General features: G+C 33.7%; 1 protein-coding gene across 1 annotated transcript in view; it reads left to right on the top strand.

Moving 5' to 3' along the window:
* Nucleotides 1-23,972, top strand: part of UHRF1BP1L (UHRF1 binding protein 1 like) — a 91,612-nt gene that overhangs the window by 55,957 nt on the left and 11,683 nt on the right. Inside the window, 8 exon segments of the mRNA XM_036865235.1 lie at nt 710-892; nt 1,425-1,543; nt 4,282-4,423; nt 11,854-12,047; nt 13,502-15,003; nt 15,384-15,559; nt 19,380-19,522; nt 20,206-20,356. Of these exon segments, the coding sequence (XP_036721130.1) occupies nt 710-892; nt 1,425-1,543; nt 4,282-4,423; nt 11,854-12,047; nt 13,502-15,003; nt 15,384-15,559; nt 19,380-19,522; nt 20,206-20,356 (2,610 nt within the window).

The raw sequence follows: 23,972 nt of genomic DNA, 5'->3' as shown, positions 1-23,972 counted from the left end.
GGTTGTACTATTTGTTTAGAGTTTTGTTTGAAGGACTTTGTCTTACAGTCTGACCTCCTGATTCATAAGTGACTTACATATACTGAAAATAATTTTTACCATAGAAATCATTCCTATTTAGAAGGTAAAACTTTTAGTCATAAAGTAGGTTTTATTTTCTTAACCCTTTTATGTAGATACTACTTTTCTTAATTACTACAGATAAACCTAATAATCCTGATTTAAAATTTTTCCTCCAAAAATCCTATATGTGATATATATATATACACATATACATACATATATATATATGTGTGTGTATATATATATATATATGGCTGCAGTTTACAACAAATCTCTGATGAAGAGACTTTTTCCTGTATGGTATTTACTGGGATTCTATTCAATGGAGGCATGCCAGGGATTGAGCATTCAGTGAAGGTTGACCAGCAATGCTGCTTCTTATTGAAACTTTGAGTGATGTTCTACCAAGGATGGGTTCTAGAGAGAAACCCTCCCAAGTTATTTGCTTTTGACACTCCCTCCATTCTAAATGTTTTACTCATATTTTCTAGGAAGATTAATGTCTGTAGTAGGTGAAAGCTGCAAATTTATTGGAAGATTAAAGAATCTCTTGAGAAAATGAATATTTATCATTAGAAGCTTTGCTATAATGGAATAAATGAAAAGTGTGCATTTTTCAGTGAAATACTTGTTATTCATTTTACAGGAGATAGTTGTAATCATTGGATGTATTTTAGTGATGCAACCAAAATAAAAAATGGTTGGGCCAACGAGTTGTTACATGAATTTGAGTGCAACGTTGAAATGCTTAAACAGGCTGTAAAGGATCATGATGTAGGTTCACCTCCTGAATCCCCAACACATGCCTCTCCCCAGCACACACAAACAGGTATTTTACCTCTAACAACATTATGTCATTCCCCTAATATTAATTGGGTGTGTGTATCTGTGTGAATGTGTGTGTATGTTCACCATATGATATTTTCTGTAAATAAATATGGTGTTTAATTAATGTCTAAAAAGCCTGTACCTCATTCGGATCATAGGCTTATAGATCAAAGCACTTTTTAAATTAATATGACTAATAAAAGTAATACCCACGTAGAATATTTCAGACTCTTAAATGACAGGTAGATTCCTCTTTTTAACAAGAATTCCACCCAAAAGTTATTGTATGAGAGTTTCTTCAATGTGATATAAGTATGATTCCCATTTAAAGAATAATTATCACAAAATAAAAGAGTAATCATCATAATAACTTATGTTCTTATATCAGTTTATATATAAAGTATTTCCACATATGTTACCTTGTTTGAGAAATTAGGGTTCATCTATATTTCTAGTAGCTGCCTTAGTAATAAAAGAGTGACTGGTAAAAAATAATTTTACTATAAATTAAAAGGAATTTTTGTTTCCCACAGAGAAAGACTCAACTCTGAAACGGACTTCCAAAACGCCTACAGTGTTACCTCAACAATCCAAAGTTAAGTTAATGTCTAGTTCTGTTGTGGTTAGACTTGCAGATTTCAATATATACCAGGTATGTTTTATTTCTTAAATTAAATTTTCTGATAAACACCTTTAGTATCTCCTGCAAACAACTCTTATAAACCAGTGCCACCATTTTATTTAAAAACATCTTGACCAGTTTTGTGAAATGGCTAAATTAGACAGAATAGAAAATACCAGTTCATTAATTTTCATTTATATGGTTACGCAGAATTAGGCAAACTGTGAGGTTAAGGGCACAGTTTGCCAGACTGCCAAGTCTGCACAAGACTAATGACACCAACTGTAGTTTCTGGGGTTTCCCTAAACTATGCTTAGATTCGAGAATTTACTAGAAAAACTCACAGAACTCGCCGAAATCAGTTATACTCAGTCACATTTATTACAAGGCAGGAATACGAATTAGAACCAGCCACAGGAAGAGAGCATAGAGTGGAGTTTCAAAGGGCTCCAAATTCAGTATTTCCTTGTCCCTAGGACACATTAGCCTCCCAGGATGAACATGTAACAGTATGTATGAAATATTGCCCACGTAGTTGAACTTAGTCTCTACAAGTGGACTTAAACACTACTAAGACTATCAAGTGTGGTCAGTCCCATTCTGAGTCATCTTGTGAGCATAAACTATCAGTTGTGGTCTCAGGGGTCTACCATGAATAGGAAATTCCAAGACTTTAGAATTACCTCCCAGGACTTTCCCAGCGGTCCAGTGGTTAAGACACTGCCTTCCAGTTCAGGGGGCACAGGTTCGATCCCTGGTCGGGGAACTAAGATCCCACTTGCCATGCGATACGGCCAAAAAAAAAAAATTTAAAAAGAAAACATTAAAAAAAAGAGAATTACCTCCCAAGAGTAGGGACAAAGGCCAGACCTCTCTTTGTAGGCCAGATTACTTATTACACAAAGGTTTTAGTGGAATAAACTAAAATACGATTTTTCCTTAATTAACTACTAAGTATTGACTATACTGTGAACATAATTTTATAGCTAAGAACTCTGTCCTATTTATACTAACATTCTTATTCAGGCTATAATCGGTACAACATGGTCTAACATCACAACCCTTGAGACCAACACAGTAAAACTATGACCCTTTTTTTTTTTTTTTTTTAAATAAAGGATTTCAAGTATGTATTATCATTTGTGAATTGTTCTCGTATATTTTGATAAGTCTATGTCTTTGAGACTTAGTTTTATCTGGAAAGTTTTCATTTTACTCAGTAGTTTTCAACTAGGGCCAGTTTTGCCCTCCAGAGGACATTTGGCAATGTCTGAGGACAATTTTTGTTGTCACAGCTGGAGGGGGTTGCTGCTGACATCTAGTGGGTAGAGATCAGTGTTGCTGCTGAACATTCTACAATGCACTGGACAGCCCCCATAACAAAGTTATCTGGCCCCAAATATCAATAGTGCCAATTTTGAGATACCCTGATTTAAGAGTTACTTTCTTATTGTGCAATTGCTTCTTTCTTAATGTTCTCTATATAATGCATTATATTTGAATAAATTCATATGGAAATGGGGAAGGGGAATCACCCATAATCCCATATGATTGAGAATGAAATACAGTAAAGAAATCCCACATACACGAATACACCAGAACAAAACAAACAAAAGTAACTGGTAGAAAATAAGATAGTATGTTCATCCCAATTTGAATAACTTTTTAACTATTAAAAGAAAAGGGAAAAAGGCTATTGTCTACTACATAAAATAACTTGACACTCTGGATTTGAAAAGAATTTGTTTCCATGTATGCAGAGAAAAGCTTCTTATTAGACAATGTAAGGAACTGACTTAAATTTATGAAGACTGTACAAATAATCAAAGGTTTGATTAGCAATTTATACAAGGGGAAACAAATAAAACATTGAAGAGTCATTCCACTTCACATGAGAAATATACATGTTTGTTGAATGAATGAAAAAAAATAACCTTGAGATGTATCCCTGGGTCTGCTAAACAAGCATAAATAAATGAAACTGATAAAATGCTATTGGTTGAACTTTGGAGAAATTAGTATACAAGTTTTTGATGTGATTATAAATTAACTGTTTTGGGCAGAGAGTGAAAAATGTGTAACATGAATCTTAAAACTAATAGTCTATTGGAAAAATAATTTAAGAGCTCGAACTATTTGACAGGAGCATTTATAGTTGTACTGTTATTTTTAAATTAATTTTTATTGTGGTAAAATATACATGACATAACATTTATCATTTTAACCATTTTTAAGTGTACAGTTCATTGACATTAAGTATATTCACATTGCTGTACAACCATCACCACTGTCTGTCTCTGTAACTTTTTTGTTATTCTAAACTAAAGCTCTGTATATAATTATATTATTTTTCATAATAATGAATTATGGTAAAGAACTATTATAAAGTACATAGTTGGGAAGCAGTTTAGTCTTGAGGACTTGGATCTGTGTCCTGATTCTGCCACTTAACTTATTTGTATTGTCTTACAGAAATTTTCTATCTGTTATTGTAAGGCTCAAAGTAGTAAGTTTGCAAGGAAAATTGTACAGAATTGACTTTGTAATTAATAAGAATCCAAAGAGGTTATAGTTTTATGAATAAGTTAATTGGTATTATTTTAAAATAATTTAATATGAAATTAAATATATGATAAAGATTACATTGGCAATTAATTAATTAATTATTGGAAGTAGTTTTAAGAGTTTGAAGTACTGTCCATGTTGCATAAATTCTTTGGAAAGGGCTTTGTTTAGTGTTACTTCAATACACTTAATTATTTTTTCAGGTCTCTACAGCAGAACAATGTCGTTCCTCCCCCAAAAGTATGATTTCTTGCAATAAAAAATCCCTGTATCTTCCACAAGAAATGTCAGCTGTCTATATAGAATTCACAGAATATTACTATCCAGATGGAAAGGATTTTCCAAGTAAGAGAGTTTCCTTTTTTGTTATTGTTTGTCCATTACTTGGGAAGTTGATTTTTTCTTGCTAAGCTTTCGAGTATTATAAATGTGAAAAAAGAAAAAAGTCCATTGTTCTTTACCCTTGTAATCATTGTGTTTAGTATATAACTCTAGTATAGCATTTTTACTTATTATTTGTTCATATGTTCTTTTCCCTTACTAGCTTGTAGCATCCTTGATATCAGGAACCATGTAGTATTCATGCTTCATTTTATCCCTGAGGTTTGACTCATTTTTGTTCTTAGTAGCTGTTGTTAAATGAAAGAATGAATGAGAGGTTATTGTAGAATAAGGTCATTTTTTTTTCTTTAGTAAAACTTCATTTATATTTCAGCTACATAAAACTATTTCATTAAAAAATGAATAGTGAAGTTATCCTTTTAGTTATAGAGAATTTGGGAGGCTAGGTTTTGATACCCAGATGTATACCTTAGACAACTTTTGGCACTTGTCTTTTGTTAGAAACATTGAATTACATGAATTTTCATTTGTAAGCTACTTTATGATTCTACATTTGTATTCTTTGCTATTGTCTCAGTTCATCTAATTCTTCAAACTAAAATTTGCCTTTGTTTATGTGGTACCTTTTCATTATTTTGTTTGAAAATCATAGTTGAGAAAAAGTGTTTAAACGAAATAGGTTATATTATTTGAGGAAAAAAATTTTTTTAAAGTGGAACTCCAGATTCTTTGACCTACTTAGGTCGTTTGTTTAATATTCACTTAATATAGGTTTTTAGTTTCAAAGGGAATTTCTGATGCTCATGCCTTTGTTGTTAAATAAAAAAAAAAGATATCCTTTGGAGAAAGAAATTACTTTGGAGAAAGAGATGTCAAACTATTTTAACATTTTAATCCTCATTTGTAACGACCTTTTAGGATCTAATCTCCTCACCATCTTCATGCTTTTCAGTATTCTTTTGTGTATTTCAAATTTGTTTTCTCTTCTACCTCCTTGACTGAAACAATGAGAAAATTAAGATAGGTTAAGGCATTTGCTCAGCACCTTGTGAAGAATAAAATGGCACAGCTGAAACTCAAGTATAGGTCTTTTAAATCGAAATTCTTCCTACCCTTCCCCCCAACTATATTTCACTGCCTCCCCAGGTTATTCACAACTATTTACCTGTAATTGGATAATCCCATTGTTTCCAACACCCACCCCCCAAATTGTTTTCCTTAAATAGTGTCTCATTCATTGAACTAGTAACTTTTCTTCAGACTATAGCCTATAGTTTCCAGGATTTCAGACTTCTAATCTAGGTTTATTTCTATCAGTTTTGTTAACATGCACCAAGGGAATTATAATCCCATTCTATAATCTATACGTTTTTTTCTGATAAAAATATAAAACTCCTTCCCAACAATTTAAATCTTAGCCACCTAGGAGTGAAATTGGTTGCTTACATTTAACTGTTTTCAACTTTTTATTATGGAAATTTTCAAACAGATACAAAAGTAAAGAACATAGTATACTGAATCCCCGTGTATAGGGATCCATTTTCAGTCCTCACATTTCGTCTTTCTGTTAAGTGATCCAACTTTAAAAATATATAACCTTTTTTTTATAATTGTAACATGCATTCATTATATTAAAAAAAAAAAGAGAAAATGCCAAAAATTTGAAAAATGCCTGTGAGCCTACAATTTAGAGACAACTTCTACTAACATAAGTGTATCAGTTTGCTAAGGCTGCCATAATAAAATACCACAGACTGGGTGGTTTAAACAACAAATTTATTTCCTCACAGTTCTGGAGGCTAGAAGTTCTAGGTCAGAGTGTTGACAGTGTTGTTTCCTCAGAGACCTCTTTCCTTGGCTTGTAGATGGCTGTCTTCTCACATGGTTTTTCGTCTGTGTGTGTCCATTTTTTAAGCTCTTCTAATGACACCTGTCATATTGGACTAGAGCCCACCCACATGAACTCATTTTTACCATAATTGCCTCTTTAAAAGCCCTATCTCCAAATACAGTTAATTCTGAGGTATTAGGGGTTAGAACTTCAGCATTATCAACTTTGAGGGGATGCATTTCAGACCACAACATTAAGTACAGTGTTGTTAGTCCTGTTTTTAATGTATGCGTTTCTTTAACATATTTGATTTACATCCTGTCCTTTTCCCTTAATGATCCTAGTTTCTACAAGTTCATTTTAAATATCTTTAATAGCTATGTAGTAATCTATTTCATAAGTAGACCCCTGTTAGAAACTGCAACTAGATCTCTCTACTGCTTAGTGTACCAGGTTTCTTCCTCTATCCCAGATATGCAGTCAGGGTTCTTCTATCCTGGACTACATTTGCTCTCTAGTTCTCTCTGTGGCTGCCATCATCACTCAATCTGTATTTGAGATTCCCTCCCCTTTCTTCCCTTGACATGATCGCTTCAGCAACCCACTTCCTTACTATCCTCAGAGATAAGCACCTCCACATCCCAATAAGATGTTTCTGTTTATATATATAAATATATATATTTATATATATAAATATATATAAATTTATATATATATAAATTTATTTATTTATTTTTGGCTGCATTGGGTCTTCATTGCTGTGTGCGGGCTTTCTTTAGTTGCGGCGAGCAGGGGTTACTCTTCGTTGCAGTGTGAGGGCTTCTTATTGCGTTGGCTTCTCTTGTTGCAGAGCACAGGCTCTAGGTGCGTGGGCTTCAGTAGTTGCGGCACACAGGCTTAGTAGTTGGGGCTCGCAGGCTCTAGAGCACAGGCTCAATAGTTGTGGTGCATGGGCTTAGTTGCTCCATGGCACATGGGAGCTTCCCGGACCAGGGATCGAACCTGGGTCCCCTGCATTGGCAGGCAGATTCTTAACCAGTGCGCCACCAGGGAAGTCCCAAGAAGGTAAAGTTTTTGAAGTTTGCTTCTTGGTGACTGTAACAATAGGAAAAGAAATCAAAACAATACCTCTTATTTATACAGTTAGTTTTAGATTAAACTGCATACTTTTTTTGTAACATCTTAATTGGAGTATAATTGCCTTACAATGGTGTGTTAGTTTCTGCTGTATAACAAAGTAAATCAGCTATACATATACATATATCCCCATATCTCCTCCCTCTTGTGTCTCCCTCCCATCCTCCCTATCCCACCCCTCTAGGTGGTCACAGAGCACTGAGCTGATCTCCCTGTGCTATGCGGCTGCTTCCCACTAGCTATCTATTTTACATTTGGGAGTGTATATATGTCCATGCCACTCTCTCACTTCATCCCAGCTTACCCTTCCCCCTCCCTCTGTCCTCAAGTCCATTCTCTATATCTGTGTCTTTATTTCTGTCCTGCCCCTAGGTTCTTCAGATCTTTTTTTTTTTTTTTTAGATTCCATATATATGTGTTAGCATATGGTATTTGTTTTTCTCTTTCTGACTTACTTCACTCTGTATGACAGACTCTAGGTCCATCCACCTCACTACAAGTAACTCAATTTCGTTTCTTTTTATGGCTGAGTAATAGTCCATTGTATATATGTACCACATCTTCTTTAGCCATTCATCTGTCGATGGACACTTAGGTTGCTTCCATGCCCTGGCTATTGTAAATAGAGCTGCAGTGAACATTGTGGTACATGACCCTTTTTGAATTATGGTTTTCTCAGGGTATATGCCCAGTAGTGGGATTGCTAGGTCGTATGGTAGTTCTAGTTTAGTTTTTTTAAGGAACCTCCATACTGTTTCTCCATAGTGGCTGTATCAATTTACATTTCCAACCAGCAGTGCCAAGGATTCCTTTTCTCCACACCCTCTCCAGCATTTATTGTTTGTAGATTTTTAATGATAGCCCTTCTGACTGGTGTGGAGGTGATACCTCATTGTAGTTTGGATTTGCATTTCTCTAATGATTAGTGATGTTGAGCATCCTTTCATGTGTTTGTTGGCAATCTGTATATCTTCTTTGGAGAAATGTCTATTTAGGGTCTCTGCCCATTTTGAATTGGGTTGTTTGTTTTTTTGATATTGAGTGCATGAGCTGCTTGTATATTTTGGAGATTAATCCTTTGTCAGTTGCTCTATTTTGCAAATATTTTCTCCCATTCTGAGGGTTGTCTTGTCGTCTTGTTTATGTTTTCCTTTGCTCTCCTGAACGCTTGTAGTTTCATTAGGTCCCATTTGTTTATTTTTGTTTTATTCCATTTCTCTAGGAGTTTGGGTCAAAAAGGATCTTGCTGTGATTTATGTCATAGAGTGTTCGGCCTATGATTTCCTCTAAGAGTTTTTATAGTGTCTGGCCTTACATATAGGTCTTTAATCCATTTTGAGTTTATTTTTGTGTATGGTGTTAGGGAGTGTTCTAATTTCATTCTTTTACATGTAGCTGTCCAGTTTTCCCAGCACCACTTATTGAAGAGGCTGTCCTTTCTCCTTTGTATATTCTTCCCTCCTTTATCAAAAATAAGGTGACCATATGTGTGTGGGTTTATCTCTGGGCTTTCTATTCTGTTCCATTGATCTATATTTCTATTTTTGTGCCAGTACCATACTGTCTTGATTACTGTAGCTTTGTAGTATAGTCTGAAGTCCAGGAGCCTGATTCCTCCAGCTCCGTTTTTCTTTCTCAAGATTGCTTTGGCTATTTGCGGTATTTTGTGTTTCCATACGAATTGTGACATTTTTTCTCTAGTTCTGTGAAAAATGCCCTTGGTAGTTTGATAGGGATTGCATTGAATCTGTAGATTGCTTTGGGTAATATAGTCATTTTCACAGTGTTGATTCTTCCAATCCAGAAACATGGTATATATCTCCATCTGTTTGTATCATCTTTAATCTCTTTCATCAGTGTCTTATAGTTGTCTGCATACAGGTCTTTTGTCGCCTTAGGTGGGTTTATTCCTATGTATTTTATGCTTTTTGTTGCAGTGGTAAATGGGAGTGTTTCCTTAATTTCTCTTTCACATTTTTCATCATTAGTGTATAGGAATGCCAGAGATTTCTGTGCATTAATTTTGCATCCTGCTACTTTACCAAATTCATTGATTAGCTCTAGTAGTTTTCTGGTAGCATCTTTAGGATTCTCTATGTAAGGTATCATGTCATCTGCAAACAGTGACAGTTTTACTTCTCCTTTTCTGATTTGGATTCCTTTTATTTCTTTTTCTTCTCTGATTGCTGTGGCTAAAACTTCCAAAACTATGTTGAATAATAGTGGTGAGAGTGGGCAACTGTGTCTTGTTCCTGATCTTAGAGGAAATGGTTTCAGTTTTTCACCATTGAGAACGATGTTGGCTGTGGGTTTGTCATATATGGCCTGTATTATGTTGAGGTAAGTTCCCTCTATGCCTACTTTCTGGAGGGTTTTTATCATAAATGGGTGTTGTATTTTGTTGACAGCTTTTTTCTGCATCTATTGAGATGATCCTATGGTTTTTCTCCTTCAGTTTGTTAATACGGTGTATCACAGTGATTGATTTGCATTTATCAAAGAATCCTTGGATTCCTGGGATAAACCCCACTTGATCATGGTGTATGATCCTTTTAATGTGCTGTTGGATTCTGTTTGCTAGTATTTTTTTGAGTTTTTTGCATCTATGTTCATCAGTGATATTGGCCTGTAGTTTTTCTTTCTTCGTGCCATCTTTGTCTGGTTTTGGTATCAGGGTGATGGTGGCCTCGTAGAAATGAGTTTGGGAGTGTTCCTCCCTCTGCTATATTTTGGAAGAGTTTGAGAGGTTAGGTGTTAGCTCTTCTCTAAATGTTTGATAGAATTCACCTGTGAAGCCATCTGGTCCTGGGCTTTGTTTCTTGGAAGATTTTTTTATCACAGTCTCAGTTTCAGTGCTTGTGATTGGTCTGTTTATATTTTCTGTTCTCTTCCTGGTTCAGTCTTGGAAGGTTGTGCTTTTCTGAGAATTGTCCATTTCTTCCGGATTGTCCGTTTTATTGGCATATAGTTGCTTGTAGTATCTCATCTCTCATGATCCTTTGTATTTCTGCAGTGTCAGTTGTTACTTCTCCTTTTTCATTTCTAATTCTATTGATTTGAGTCTTCTCCCTTTTTTTCTTGATGAGTCTGGCTAATGGTTTATCAACTTTATTTATCTTCTCAAAGAACCAGCTTTTAGTTTTATTGACGTTTGCTATTGTCTCCTTCATTTCTTTTTCATTTATTTCTGATCTGATCTTTATGATTTCTTTCCTTCTGCTAACTTTGGGGGTTTTTTTGTTCTTCTTTCTCTAATTGCTTTAGGTGTAAGGTTAGGTTGTTTATTTGAGGTGTTTCTTGTTTCTTGAGTTTTTATTGCTATAGATGTCCCTCTTAGAACTGCTTTTGCTGCATCTCATAGGTTTTGGGTTGTCGTGTTTTCATTGTCATTTGTTTCTAGGTATTTTTTGATTTCCTCTTTCTTTTCTCTAGTGATCTCTTGGTTATTTAGTAGTGTATTGTTTAACCTTCATGTGTTTGTATTTTTACAGACTTTTTCCTGTAATTGATATCTAGTCTCATAGCATTGTGGTCAGGAAAGATACTTGATACGATTTCAATTTTCTTAAATTTACCAAGGCTTGATTTGTGACCCAAGATATGATCTGTCCTGGAGGATGTTCCATGAGTGCTTGAGAAGAAAGTGTATTCTGTTGGTTTTGGATGGAATGTCCTTTAAGTATCAATTAAGTCCATCTTGTTTAATGTATCATTTAAAGCTTGTGTTTCCTTATTTATTTTCATTTTGGATATCTGTCCATTGGTGAAAGTGGGTTGTTAAAGTCCCCTAGTGTGATTGTGTTACTGTCGATTTCCCCTTTTATGGCTGTTAGCATTTGCCATATGTATTGAGGTGCTCCTGTGTTGGGTGCATACATATTTACAATTGTTGTATCTTCTTCTTGGATTGATCCCTTGATCATTATGTAGTGACCTTCTTTGTCCCTTGTAATAGTCTTTATTTTAAAGTCTATTTTGTCTGATATGAGAATTGCTACTCTAGCTTTCTTTTGATTTCCATTTGCATGGAATATCTTTTTCCATCCCCTCACTTTCAGTCTGTGTGTGTCCCTAGGTCGCAAGTGGGTCTCTTGTAGACAGCATATATGCGGGTCTTGTTTTTGTATCCATTCAGTCAGTCTGTGTCTTTTGGTTGGAGCATTTAATCCATTTACATTTAAGGTAGTTATCGATATGTATGTTCCTATTACCATTTTCTTAATTGATTTGCATTTAAACTGCATATTTTTCCATTAGTGAAGCAATGAAAGATGTTTTCTGTCACTCCAAATGTGTTTGCTATCATCTACAGGTAGTATCACTTTAATCTTGTAAATAACATTGCAAAACCTTTTAATCTTAATTTAAGGAGAATAAAACTTGGTTAAAATATATTTTGTGTTCTCAGGGAAGATTTAGAAGTATCAGTTTATTAAAAATCTTTAAAAATTTTTTTTCTCCACAGTTCCATCTCCCAACCTTTATAGCCAGCTGAATGCACTACAGTTTACTGTGGATGAAAGAAGTATTCTATGGTTAAATCAGTTTCTGTTGGATTTAAAACAGAGTCTTAATCAGTTTATGGCTGTGTACAAGTTGAATGACAATTCAAAATCTGATGAGCATGTTGATATTCGAGTTGATGGCTTAATGCTAAAGGTACCATATAAACAAGTGGCTGTGAGAACAAAACCATTTTTACAGAAGAAAAGTTATTTCCAGGATTTAAGATGGGTGCTCAAATATAAGTCAACTTCATTGCAATATTAATTTTGTTTTTGAAATTTGAATTTTAATTTCAGTTTTCAATTATGGAAGCTTTAAGAGACTGCTTCCCCGCCTTTCCCCACCCCTTCTTTCTCTACTTTTCTTCTTTTTTTTTTTCCCCCTGCTCATCCATTTGGAGGTAAGCAGTAGAAATAAATTTAAATGTCTTTTTTTTTTCTACTTCTTACTGGAGCTCATCCATTTGGAGGTAAGCAGTAGAAATAAATGTAAATATCTTTTTTTTTCTACTTCTTACTGGAGCTGATAGAAATTTTTTAAGAAGGGTAAATAATACAGTGACACTTTTAAGTTATATCTGGGTTTTATTTGTTACATTTATTGTTATTAATATCCAAAGATAATAGAAAGTTGTGTTTTATTATAGCCAAGTAGTTGATAATCAGAATTCCATGGATATTTAAACTTTAAAGGAAGGAAGCTAAAATTAAAAAAAAAAAACAGTATAGTTTAGTAAATAGAGTAAGATTTGGGCATGGATGGATATTTCAGTTTCTAGCTCTGTTGCTGGTAGACTAAATTTACATACCCTTAATTTCTTCTCTGTAAAATGAGATTAATAATACTCAACAGTTGCATTGCAGAAATGTTTTAAAGATCGTTTCAAAGACCTTAAAATATTCAATATAAAGAGACACACTTTATAACATTTATAATTATAATTTAAAACACAATTACATAATGATCTTTACATTTTGTGAATATGGGCAGTTTGAGTTTTAAAATCAGTCACTTTGAACTCTTTGTTGTGAATATTTTGAGGACTGGGCTTAATTATCTGTAGAAAATAATTTTACTAAATAGTTTGACCTATACTCCTAAGTTTATTTTATTAATAGTTTTCTCCCAGAAAAGTGATTCTAATGACAGTTATCCAGTCATTCCATTTACTTATCTAGTCATCCTCCAAATCACTTGGATTTAAAATATCGTAACAAAAAATTCTCTTTTCCAAACTTTGTGCTTTCTTATTTACTCAGGGCGTATATATACTCAGGGCATAGTAAGCATTTAATAATTGATTTAATTCAGTTTTGTTCCTTTTATTTTGTGATATATTGTCTACAAATATGTATATGTGTGTTATGTACTTTATTCATTATTTATGGGGTTTTTTCCTTTGTTTCTTTTCTTAGTTGTTAATCATTTAAGCCTTTTTCATTTGGTTTAATAAGATTTGGGAGGGAGAGTATTTTATGTGAAGATAGAAAATTAGTGTTTTGGGGTGAAATGTCAAAAGAATTCTGAACCAAGTCATGCTCTTGATGTTTTATCTTCAAGATATAGGATTTGTAAGTCAGACTAGGTTAATGTTTTTTCTCTTCTAGTTTGTCATTCCTTCTGAAATGAAATCTTCTGAATGTCATCAAGATCAACCACATGCAATTTCTATTCAGAGTTCAGAAATGATTGCTACAAATACAAGATACTGTTCAAACTGTCGACATTCTGATTTAGAAGCTTTGTTTCAAGACTTCAAAGATTGTGATTTTTTCAGTAAAACATATACCAGTTTCCCCAAATCTGGTGACAATTTTAATCTTCTGCATCCAATCTTCCAGAGACATGCTCATGAACAAGATACCAAACTGCATGAAGTTTATAAAGGAAATGTTACTCCTAAGTTGAATAAATACACTCTTAAAACTTCTGCTGCCACGGATGTTTGGGCTGTGTACTTTTCTCAATTTTGGATAGATTATGAAGGGATGAAAAGTGGAAAAGGACGACCAATAAATTTTGTAGATTCTTTCCCTCTTTCCATCTGGATTTGTCAACCAAAAAGGTATGCATTGTCACAAAAATTGCTGCAGACTTGTAATCAGATATCTCTAAATACATCACAAAGTGAGTCCAGTGATCTGACTGGCCGATGGAAGCGGAAAAAGCTCTTGAAGGAGTATTATAGTACAGAGTCTGATCCCTTGACAAATGGTAGTCAGAAACCTTCAGATACATTTTTAAGATTTTCCTCTTCATCATCAGATGCAGATATTCATGTCCTGGTTCACATTCATAAACATGTCAGTATGCAGATCAATCACTACCAGTATCTGCTCCTGCTTTTCCTCCACGAGTCACTTATTTTGCTTTCAGAGAATTTAAGGAAAGATGTAGAAGCTGTGACTGGCAATTCAGCTAGTCAGACATCCATTTGCATTGGAATTTTACTTAAAAGTGCGGAAGTGGCTCTTTTGCTTCATCCAGTAGATAAAGCAAATAGTCTTAAGTCTCCTGTTTCTGAAAGTGTGAGTCCAGTGGTTCCTGATTATTTGCCTACAGAAAATGGAGAATTTTTGTCTTCAAAAAGAAAACAAGTTAATAGTGGTATAAAACAAATTAGAAGTGTAACTGTTAATCATATGTCAGACAACAGATCTATGAGTATTGACCTTAGCCATGTCCCTTTGAAGGATTCTTTGCTTTTTAAATCAGCTAGTGATACAAATCTGCAAAAAGGTATTTCTTTTCTGGATTATTTATCAGATAAAAATTTAGGGAAAATAAGCGAAGATGGAAGTAGTGGAATTGTTTGCAAAAGTGGCTCAGGAGAAATTGGATCAGAAACAAGTGGCAAAAAGGATTCGTCTTATACAGATTCAAATAGTGTCTTAAACTACAGAGAAGACTCAAGTATGCTGTCATTTGATAATGGTGGTAATCAGAACATACTTTCAAATAGTTTAACTAGTAAAGGAAATGAAACCATAGAGTCAATCTTTAAAGCTGAAGATTTGCTTCCAGAAACAGTTTCACTCTCTGAGAACATGGAAATCAGTAAAGAAGAAGCACCCACAGTCAGAACACTTAAATCACAGTCATCTTTAAGGTAACAACTGACTGTTAGAATTTGGGGTGGGAGGTTTGTTTTATTTGTGTGTGTATATGTGTGTGTGTGTGTGTGTGTAGAATTTGGGGTGGGGGGTTTGTTTTATTTGTGTGTGTGTGTGTGCATGCATGCGCGCACACACATGTGCATGTACTTATGAGTATATTTTGGCTTTGGACAGAAAACCATGATAAATATGGCATTGTTAGATTAACACATGGAAGAGTAGGTTTTTCAAAATATGAAAATACTTTAAGTTTATATAATTTTAAAAATTGTGTATACTATATAAATATATATTTATTTTGTTTGAAGTATTCTTTAGAAAGAATTCTTTTCTTTTTACATGATGATTTTCTGATAATTTTGTTTGTTAACAGCAGAAAGCCTAAGGAACGTTGCCCACCCAACATGGCTCCACTCTCTGTTTCTTATAAGAACATGAGAAGAAGCCCCTCACAAACCTCACTGGATACCATTTCACTTGACAGCATGATATTGGAAGAACAGTTGTTAGAAAGTGATGGAAGTGATAGTCATATATTTTTGGAAAAAGGTAAAGCAATACAGTTTAAGAATTCATATTATATATACACAAATCTTAGAAGTGGTGTTTAAGTTTTTTTATTTATATTCAATAATCAATCACAGCCCAGAAAGACTTATTTATTTATACACACATACATGCACAATACAAAGAGCATTGTACCTAACTTTCTAATGGTTGTTTCGTTGCTTCTTTTGACCAGATACTCCCTTCCTTTTTATGGACGACATCCAGCAATTATTTATATACAGTCATTTAGATCGTAAAGCAGACAACATTAATTCTACTAGCCTCTATCACAGGGACTCCTATATCTGGAATTTTGATTAGGTAGGCTTAATTTGCATGATGAATTCTCAACTATGTGCTCCTATGACTGGAATTTTTCCAGACTGGATCTGTTAATTCCCATAACCAGAATTCTCTTTCATACATGATAGTGTATGATGGAACTACATGATTCCCCTATTTTATTCAGAAGCAACTAATGCCCTAGTACAGACCACTAGGAATGACTTAGTATTAGATGCATCCCCATCACTAAGGCATTGGGGACTTTGTGAACAGGAATAAAACCATGGACCAAAGCCAGAGAATAGTTGCCACAGACCCTGAAGCTTAAGAGACCAGAGGCAAATGTGAATTACTTTGTGTATGAAGAGTAATAAACCTATTGATGTAGTTGAAAACAGCTTAGGTAAGGAAAGGCTCATAGCTTTAGAAACTGAAGCTTAGAGAAATGAATATACAGTCAGGAAGTAATAGAGGCAGATTTGGAACTCAGCTAGTCTGACTCAGGAACCTCAGCTTTTAACCAACCAGTATGCTATGCTAGTACCCCAGACTTGGGAAATGATTACTATATGTAAACTAAAAGCCTTAACCCAACACTTTTATAGGCAATTCATAGCAATCCCCTTTCCAGCATACTTTACCAGTTAAATGTAGACAAGTTACTGATATGGGTCATAAAAATCTATTCTAGATTCACAGATAGCTCTATTGCCTAGTTCCCTTGCCCCCTTATGGCTTAAAATTCTACTTTAATAGAGGATTTCTGTTTTATGATCAAATGATGCTTCAAAAACAGTGTTCCTGTAGAAAATATCTCTACTTACTCTTAAAAAGCATCAGTGATTTTCTTGTTTCTGAAAATTAAATAATTAATAAAAGTGACTACCACTCAATGTGGAAAACTTGGAAAATATAAACAACTACAATTTGGAAAATAAAATAACCCAAAAGTCCCACAATCTAGAGATATCAATTATAATTTATCTTATAAATGTATATATATATATTCACATATATGTATATTTGGTATTACATCACATATATGGTTTTTCAACCTGCTTTTTATCACTTGTCTATATTAAATTGTCATAAGAATGTACCCTGACCTTTTAATTGTTTCCCTGATACTGGATGTTTAGATTGTTTATAGTTTTTTCACAGCTATAAAATGCTATAATTATATCACTGTTCATAAATTTTTGTCTTCATTTCTAATAACTGTCTTAGAATAGATTCCAGCAGTAGGCTGTTTTTAGGGTCTTGAAAAATACAAGGGCATTAATTTTATGTGTAACACTTGGACGATATGTGACTGTACATTCGTTATTCTCCTGAACTGTAATAATTTTCTGTCAAAGGAATTGATTTTCATTGGGAAAAGACTTGTTTTTTCTGAGTTTCTCTTTTGTTTTGTTTTAATTTTACAAGAAATATATGAATACCTTCTCTTTAAAAAAAAATCAGATGTCATGGGAATATCTAGAATATCACTTTAATACCACCCTTACTCTGCCCTGATACCATTCCCCATTCTGGAAGTAATTACCACTGACTTTTGGTATATATTGACATAATTCCAGACCTTTTTCTATGTGTTTTTATATACATGTATGTTTATACATATGCACACTAATGCACACATATATATACACATACACATATACATACATAGGTATATTGTGAGTACATATTTTTGAATATACATACGTATTTATAAACGAACAGATGCATAGCTGGAGTACCACTCCACCACAGGCTTCTAACTAGTCTCCCCAATTCTCTTGTCAATTTCTTGTTCATACTTCATTCCACAGGCAGAATATTCTTTTAAAAATGTATATACTATCATGTCAATTTCCATTTTAGTCCTGATAACTTCTAACAACTATAAGACTATTAAGTTTAAAAAACTTAACATTACTGATAGTTGCTCCATGTGATATGGCCCCAGCTTACCTTTTCTGCTGTTTTCCCACATGCTTACTACACTTTAAGTATACAATAGTATATTTCAGTCTTTCTGTCAATCTCTTCACTATGACAAACTTCCTTAGCCTTTGTACCTGTGCCTAGAGTGCTCTTTTTTCTTTCTGTTTACTTTAGCTTAAATATTATTTTATCTGTGAAATCTTAACCTCTGGCAATGTTAGGAACTCCCTGTGAAATGGGAGTTTATTATCTCCTCATACCACAGTTGTATTTATGCATTTTCCCTGGCCCTAAAAATCATTTTATTCATCCATTCAATAAATAATTTATTGAGCACCTACTGTTTTGTCAGGCACTGGGTTAGAACCTAATTATATAGCAGTAAATATAATAAGAAATTATTACAAAGAAAGACAAATACTATATGATATCACTCATATGTGAGATATATTTTTTAAAAAACCCAAATGAAAACAGAACAAAAACAAGCTTATAGATACAGAAAACAGATTGGTGGTTACCAGAGGGTAAGGGGGTAGGGGAATGGTCAGAATGGATGAAGGGGATCAATTGTATGGTTATGGATGGTAAACTAGACTTTTGGTGGTGATCAGTTTGTAGTGTATACAGATATCAAATTATAATGTACATCTAAAAAAAAAGAAATTTTTAACCAGCTACTTGCAGGCTGCATTCAGCAGAGTGTTGTTTCAGTGAATGGAAGTGATACTCATTCTATAATGCATGCACTGAAGTGTTATGAAGACTTATAATAAAGATGTTTCTAACAACAACAACAACAACAAAGTAAAGCTTTGTAAAATACTATCGCTTAAGCAAAAGGATTTAGTGAAAGAGTAACTTGATTGCTTGTATCATTCAGTGAATTAATCCTTGAAATCATATTCAGAATTATTAGCTTTTTTTAAAAAATAAGGTCAGAATCCATGCAAGATTGACGTGAAAAAAAATTGAGGCTTTGTTTTGTGTCTTTGGTTCTTCTGATTTTTCTAGATTCATTTTCAATAATTATTTTTATGGTATTTTTAAAAAATATTGATGTGTTATGGACACAAAAAATTTTTTTAATTGCCTTTTACCAGAGACAGTTTGAGAAATATTGAAATATAGCATGTTGAGAAATTAAGGCAGGTTGATAAGGATGGAGAACAATCACATTGACAGTAGTAGCATTAACTTCATGTAGATGAAGAACCGTAGGATACTGAAAAGGGAAATGAAGTGGTCAGACTGGGACCACTGAATGTCGGGTAGAATAGAGGAGGCAAAACTGGCTGACCAGGAACCTGCTAGTAACACCAGCACCACACCTGCAATGGGAAGAACACAGATTGTGGTCGGCTGTGGTAGATTTCATACCGTCTAAGTTTAGGGTTTAGTATCTCTAACATTTTATTGTGGGAAGTTATTTCTTATTATTTGCTAACTAACCACAGTTTAATTTTTCTTTGCTTATTGTCTTTTAAACATGGCTGTGCTTGACAAAGTGTTGAAGAAATAGTCTGTTTTGGTTAGATAAATGTAACATTGTTGGACCATGTGTAAACTGATTTTAATTTAGTAGTTTATTTCTGTATTATTTCAGGTATTAAAAAGAACTCAACTACAAATTACCAGAGCCCAGCAGATCGGGCAAATGCCAGTGCAAACCTACAGAATTATGGTGAAACCTCTCCAGATGCCATCAGTACAAATTCAGAGGGTGCTCAAGAAAATCATGATGACCTGGTAATCTTTTGAGACATTCTATGAAGAGAAATGCCACCAACTTTATCTTATATTCAATATGTACACATTTAAAGACATTAATATATAAAATGAATTGACTTAGATTGTGGGTGATTTACTTTGCTCTTTCTACTCTTGAAATTTTTCCTTTGCTCTTACTGAATTGTTTTTCTCTGAATTTCACTCTTCTAAATTTTTTTTTTATTGTATTGAGGAGGGAAGGTTCTATGTTTCTTTTTTCAATTCTTTATATTTTGATCTTTATTTTAGTTCAATTTAAATACACTTTGAAAAAGTTTGATAGTAAAGATGGTGGTCAGTCCTTATGAAGGGCTGTCTACAAAAGAAATGTTACTGGTTTATTTTAAGCCATCTTCACCCAGCGAAATATTCTTATGGATGACTTAGAAAATAAGTTCAGCTTTTAGTGAAAATAATTTCACACAGAAATGTCATATAATTAATCTTTGTGACCAAAAAATATTCTCTTGACTAAGTAGGAAGAAAGGAAGTAGAAGTTTATCACTGTAGTGCAATAACTGCTTTCTGTTGATCACAAATATATTTTTGGTTTATTAAGTCACAGTTGTATTTTTAGAGGTTATAGTAGTTTCCTGTGTTATTTCCTAAATTTTGTTTTGAATTATTTGGTATTCTAATATTATTTATGCAATCCTTATTAGATGTCAGTTGTGGTGTTTAAAATTATTGGTGTTAATGGAGAAATTGACATCCGAGGGGAAGATATGGAAATCTGTCTTCAAGTGGACCAAGTGACACCAGATCAGTTAGGCAATATCAGTCTACGGCATTACCTTTGTAATCGTCCAGTAGGTAAGACTTTAATGTGATTTAAACTTTTTTTTTTTAATTTAATTTTTAAAAATTAATTAATTAATTAATTTTTGGCTGAGTTGAATCTTTGTTGCTGCGCGGGGGCTTTCTCTAGTTGTGGCGAGCAGGGGCTACTCTTCGTTGTGGTGCGCGGGCTTCTCATTGCGGTGGCTTCTCGTTGTGGAGCATGGGCTCTAGGCATGCGGGCTTCAGTAGTTGTGGCTCACAGGCTCAGTAGTGGAGCATGGTCTTAGTTGCTCCGCGGCATGTGGGATCTTCCTGGACCAGGGCTTGAACCCGTGTCCCCTGCATTGGCAGGCGGATTCCTAACCACTGCGCCACCAAGGAAGCCTAAACTTGTTTTGTTTTTTATCCATATGACTCATCAGCAATTCTGTCTTTGATATAAATGAATTCAAGGAAAATGACATTTATTTATAATAATGCAAGAGATTTGTTCTTTCAGATTACCATATTTCACTAAAGTACTTTAAGTTATTAGAAACATAACCTGTTGAAGAGGTACTCCCTCATTCTTTCTGTTTCTGCTGTTAAGTTCATCTTTTACTTTTTCAGTCGTCCCATTCTTTGAGATGATAGGTCTGAGAAAACTAAAATCTTTTCTGTATTAAAAGAGTGATAAAGTAATCCTAAAAGGTCAAAGTTAGTTCCACACTAGAATAAGTGTCAGTTTTTGTATTCCATTATCTTGCTTATAAGCAAACATTTCCTGAGTCTGGCATGTTACTTGATATTTGGTAAAATCACGTATCCTGTTCTTATGGTTTTTCATTCTAAGATCAACACATTCACTTAGACATAGAGGGATATAAGCGACAAAATACACAGTGTATGACGAGGAATACCACATTAAACCGTCCCTTTCTCAAACTTTATATGGAATTATCACTCACGATTTTCAGTTATTTAAAGAAATGAATTTATTAAAATAGTTATACTAAGAAATTTAAATGACAGTGTTCTTTTGAAAAGTCACTGAGCTGGAATATTTTTCTTTGCTATATACACAGAATGCTATATCTGATATATAACATGTTGAAATACATATAGTCCTGCATGATATTAAATAAGTATGCTATCACCTCACATCCTGGGAGTTGCAAGTAAATGTGCCATTTGTCTATAAACCAGCATCATAGAAAAAAATTGGCTCCTGGCTTTTTTCTATGTGTAGGCCTTGCAGTTTACAATGTATCTCCTAAAAAAAAATTCAAGAATTTCATATTAGCAAGTGTAAATCCCAATAGCATACAAAATGGAGGAAGATAAGTATATAGTTGGAAAGGTTTTGTAGTCAATGAAAGATCAACAAAAAAAGATTGAACGTAAAATTTCAAAAGCTAGACCCTATTCTATACCCAACACAAACACTTTTTTGCACAGTTTTTTACTTCTCTTTATAGCCCACTTATTACCATGTCCCACTTATTACTTTGTTTCATATTGTTCCTAACGGAAGAAATCATTTTGAAATGCCTTATATGTATGGGTTATACAGTCAGTGCTGTCTAATACCTTGTTTTTTCACAGCTGTCTTGGTTGTTTAAAAATAAACAAAATAACAAGAAAGAAAGGAAAGGGAAAGAGAATAAAGGGAAAAGGAGAAAAAAATAGTTTAGCTTGAACATTTAAAACATTAATAAGCCATATGAACAAAGATTGTATTTGATCTACAGTTTATATACACTGTCACTCTGACATGAACAGTTAAAACTGCAAAGTTGTTTTTGCTTTTGTTTGTTTTTGTTTTTCTATAATGGGTGGACTTTGGATTCCTTTAATAGGAAGACCTTAATATAAGTTTCATGGCATAAAAGGTAATAAGCAGGAGTGATTTTTGACTAATGAGAATTTTGTTTTGTTTTATCTCTGTTCTAAATACTCTTTTTGGTTTGAAATTATTTATGGCTCTCAGCTCCCTGGAGTGAGTAGTGTGTGTGTGTGTGTGTGTGTGTGTGTGTGTGTGTAGATAGACATATGTAGATATATAGATAGATAAAAGGCAAAATAAAATCACATTTACCAAATTGTTTGTTTTCAATTGCTCTTACTGTTAAATAGACAAGTTAGTTAACTCTTGTTTTTCTTGGTACAGGAAAGAACACTAACCATGATCAGTTTGTGACCATTTCTTTTACCTTCTATTTTAAAAAATTAAAATATCGAGTTCTTAATTGTTTAAAGAATTCTTTGGGAGTCTTTTTTTTTTTTTTTTTTTTTTGGCAGCTAAGTCCCACGCGGCTTGTGGGATCTTAGTTCCCCGACCAGGGATTGAACCCAGGCCCCAGAAGTGAGAGCACTGAGTCCTAACCACTGGACCACCAGGGGATTCCCTAGGAGTATTTTTGATCTTTTCTAGTATCTATACTATTTATTTATTTTGAATTGTTAATAAATAGTGCTAACATTAATTAAATATCATTTTTTACCTGAAATAAAAGTTTTAAGAACAACTCTCCACTTTATGTTGCATGTGGAGATGTATCCCTGGTGCATAAATATACGTATCTTTAATTTCTTGCACCTTTCTCCCCTTCATAAATATATATACGTTTGACTTCTGTAAGACTAGAGTATTCACACGCATACTGAGGAAAATTAAACATCTTTCCATCATGAATTTGATAAATGGGGTCTTCTTATGAGGGCCCATGGGACAGATAACTTTGACCCTCAATAACTGAAACAGCTTCACCTTTCCAGAACAGTTTGTTTTTAACTCACGGGTTCTATGAATTGTGAAATGGATCGTATTTTTCTTTTTGCTGCTAGGAAGTTATTTTTGGTCTACCTTTGGCACAGAAATTTAAATAATGTATTTTGAGTTAATAATCTTACCACCTATCTTTACTTTTCCATTCCCTACTTATTTTTTTAATCTGATTATACCATGTGCATGTTTTCTCCTATTCTTTTTGGAGCTAGGTAATGTAAAATAAACAAAATAGTTACCATGAGGGGCCAATTCACTTAAGTAGTTCCACTAGGAACTTTTATTTTTAAAGATATTCTATGGGTGTTTATTGAAATTAAAGAAATTTGTTTTGAACTCAAGTATTTATAGCTCTGTAAGCCACCTCAAATTCTTTTTTGGAACAAGGCCAAGGCATAAATAAATGTAAATATAAATATAAACATAAACATTTATATATTTCCTTTGCTATAATTTTAGTTTCAAGATTGTCTTCTAGTAGTAACATTTTAATAGGGTCTTCTCTATTTGCTTTTCCAGTTATTTAAGGGCCCAATTTTAGTGAAGAATGTACAAAACTTTAGGCTTTTGTCACTACTTGAGAAATGGCTTGAGTCACTTTAAATGCCATGACTGTTTCTTCATGACAGTTGTCCGTTATAAATGTATAGATATGTACACACTCAGACACACTCAAAATATCTGAGTTATGCATCATCAGATTTATATCATGGCTTGTTTTTCCATGTTACCAAAAAATAAAAATATATATAAAAGTATAGACAAGACAGGGCTTTCCTGGTGGCACAGTGGTTAAGAATCTGCCTGCCAATGCAGGGGACACGGGTTCGAGCCCTGCTCCAGGAAGATCCCACATGCCGTGGAGCAACTAAGCCTGTGTGC

This window comes from Balaenoptera musculus, chromosome 10 (genome assembly GCF_009873245.2).
Source record: "Balaenoptera musculus isolate JJ_BM4_2016_0621 chromosome 10, mBalMus1.pri.v3, whole genome shotgun sequence".
Taxonomy (NCBI): domain Eukaryota; kingdom Metazoa; phylum Chordata; class Mammalia; order Artiodactyla; family Balaenopteridae; genus Balaenoptera; species Balaenoptera musculus.
This window is presented reverse-complemented; position numbering and strand designations above follow the sequence as displayed.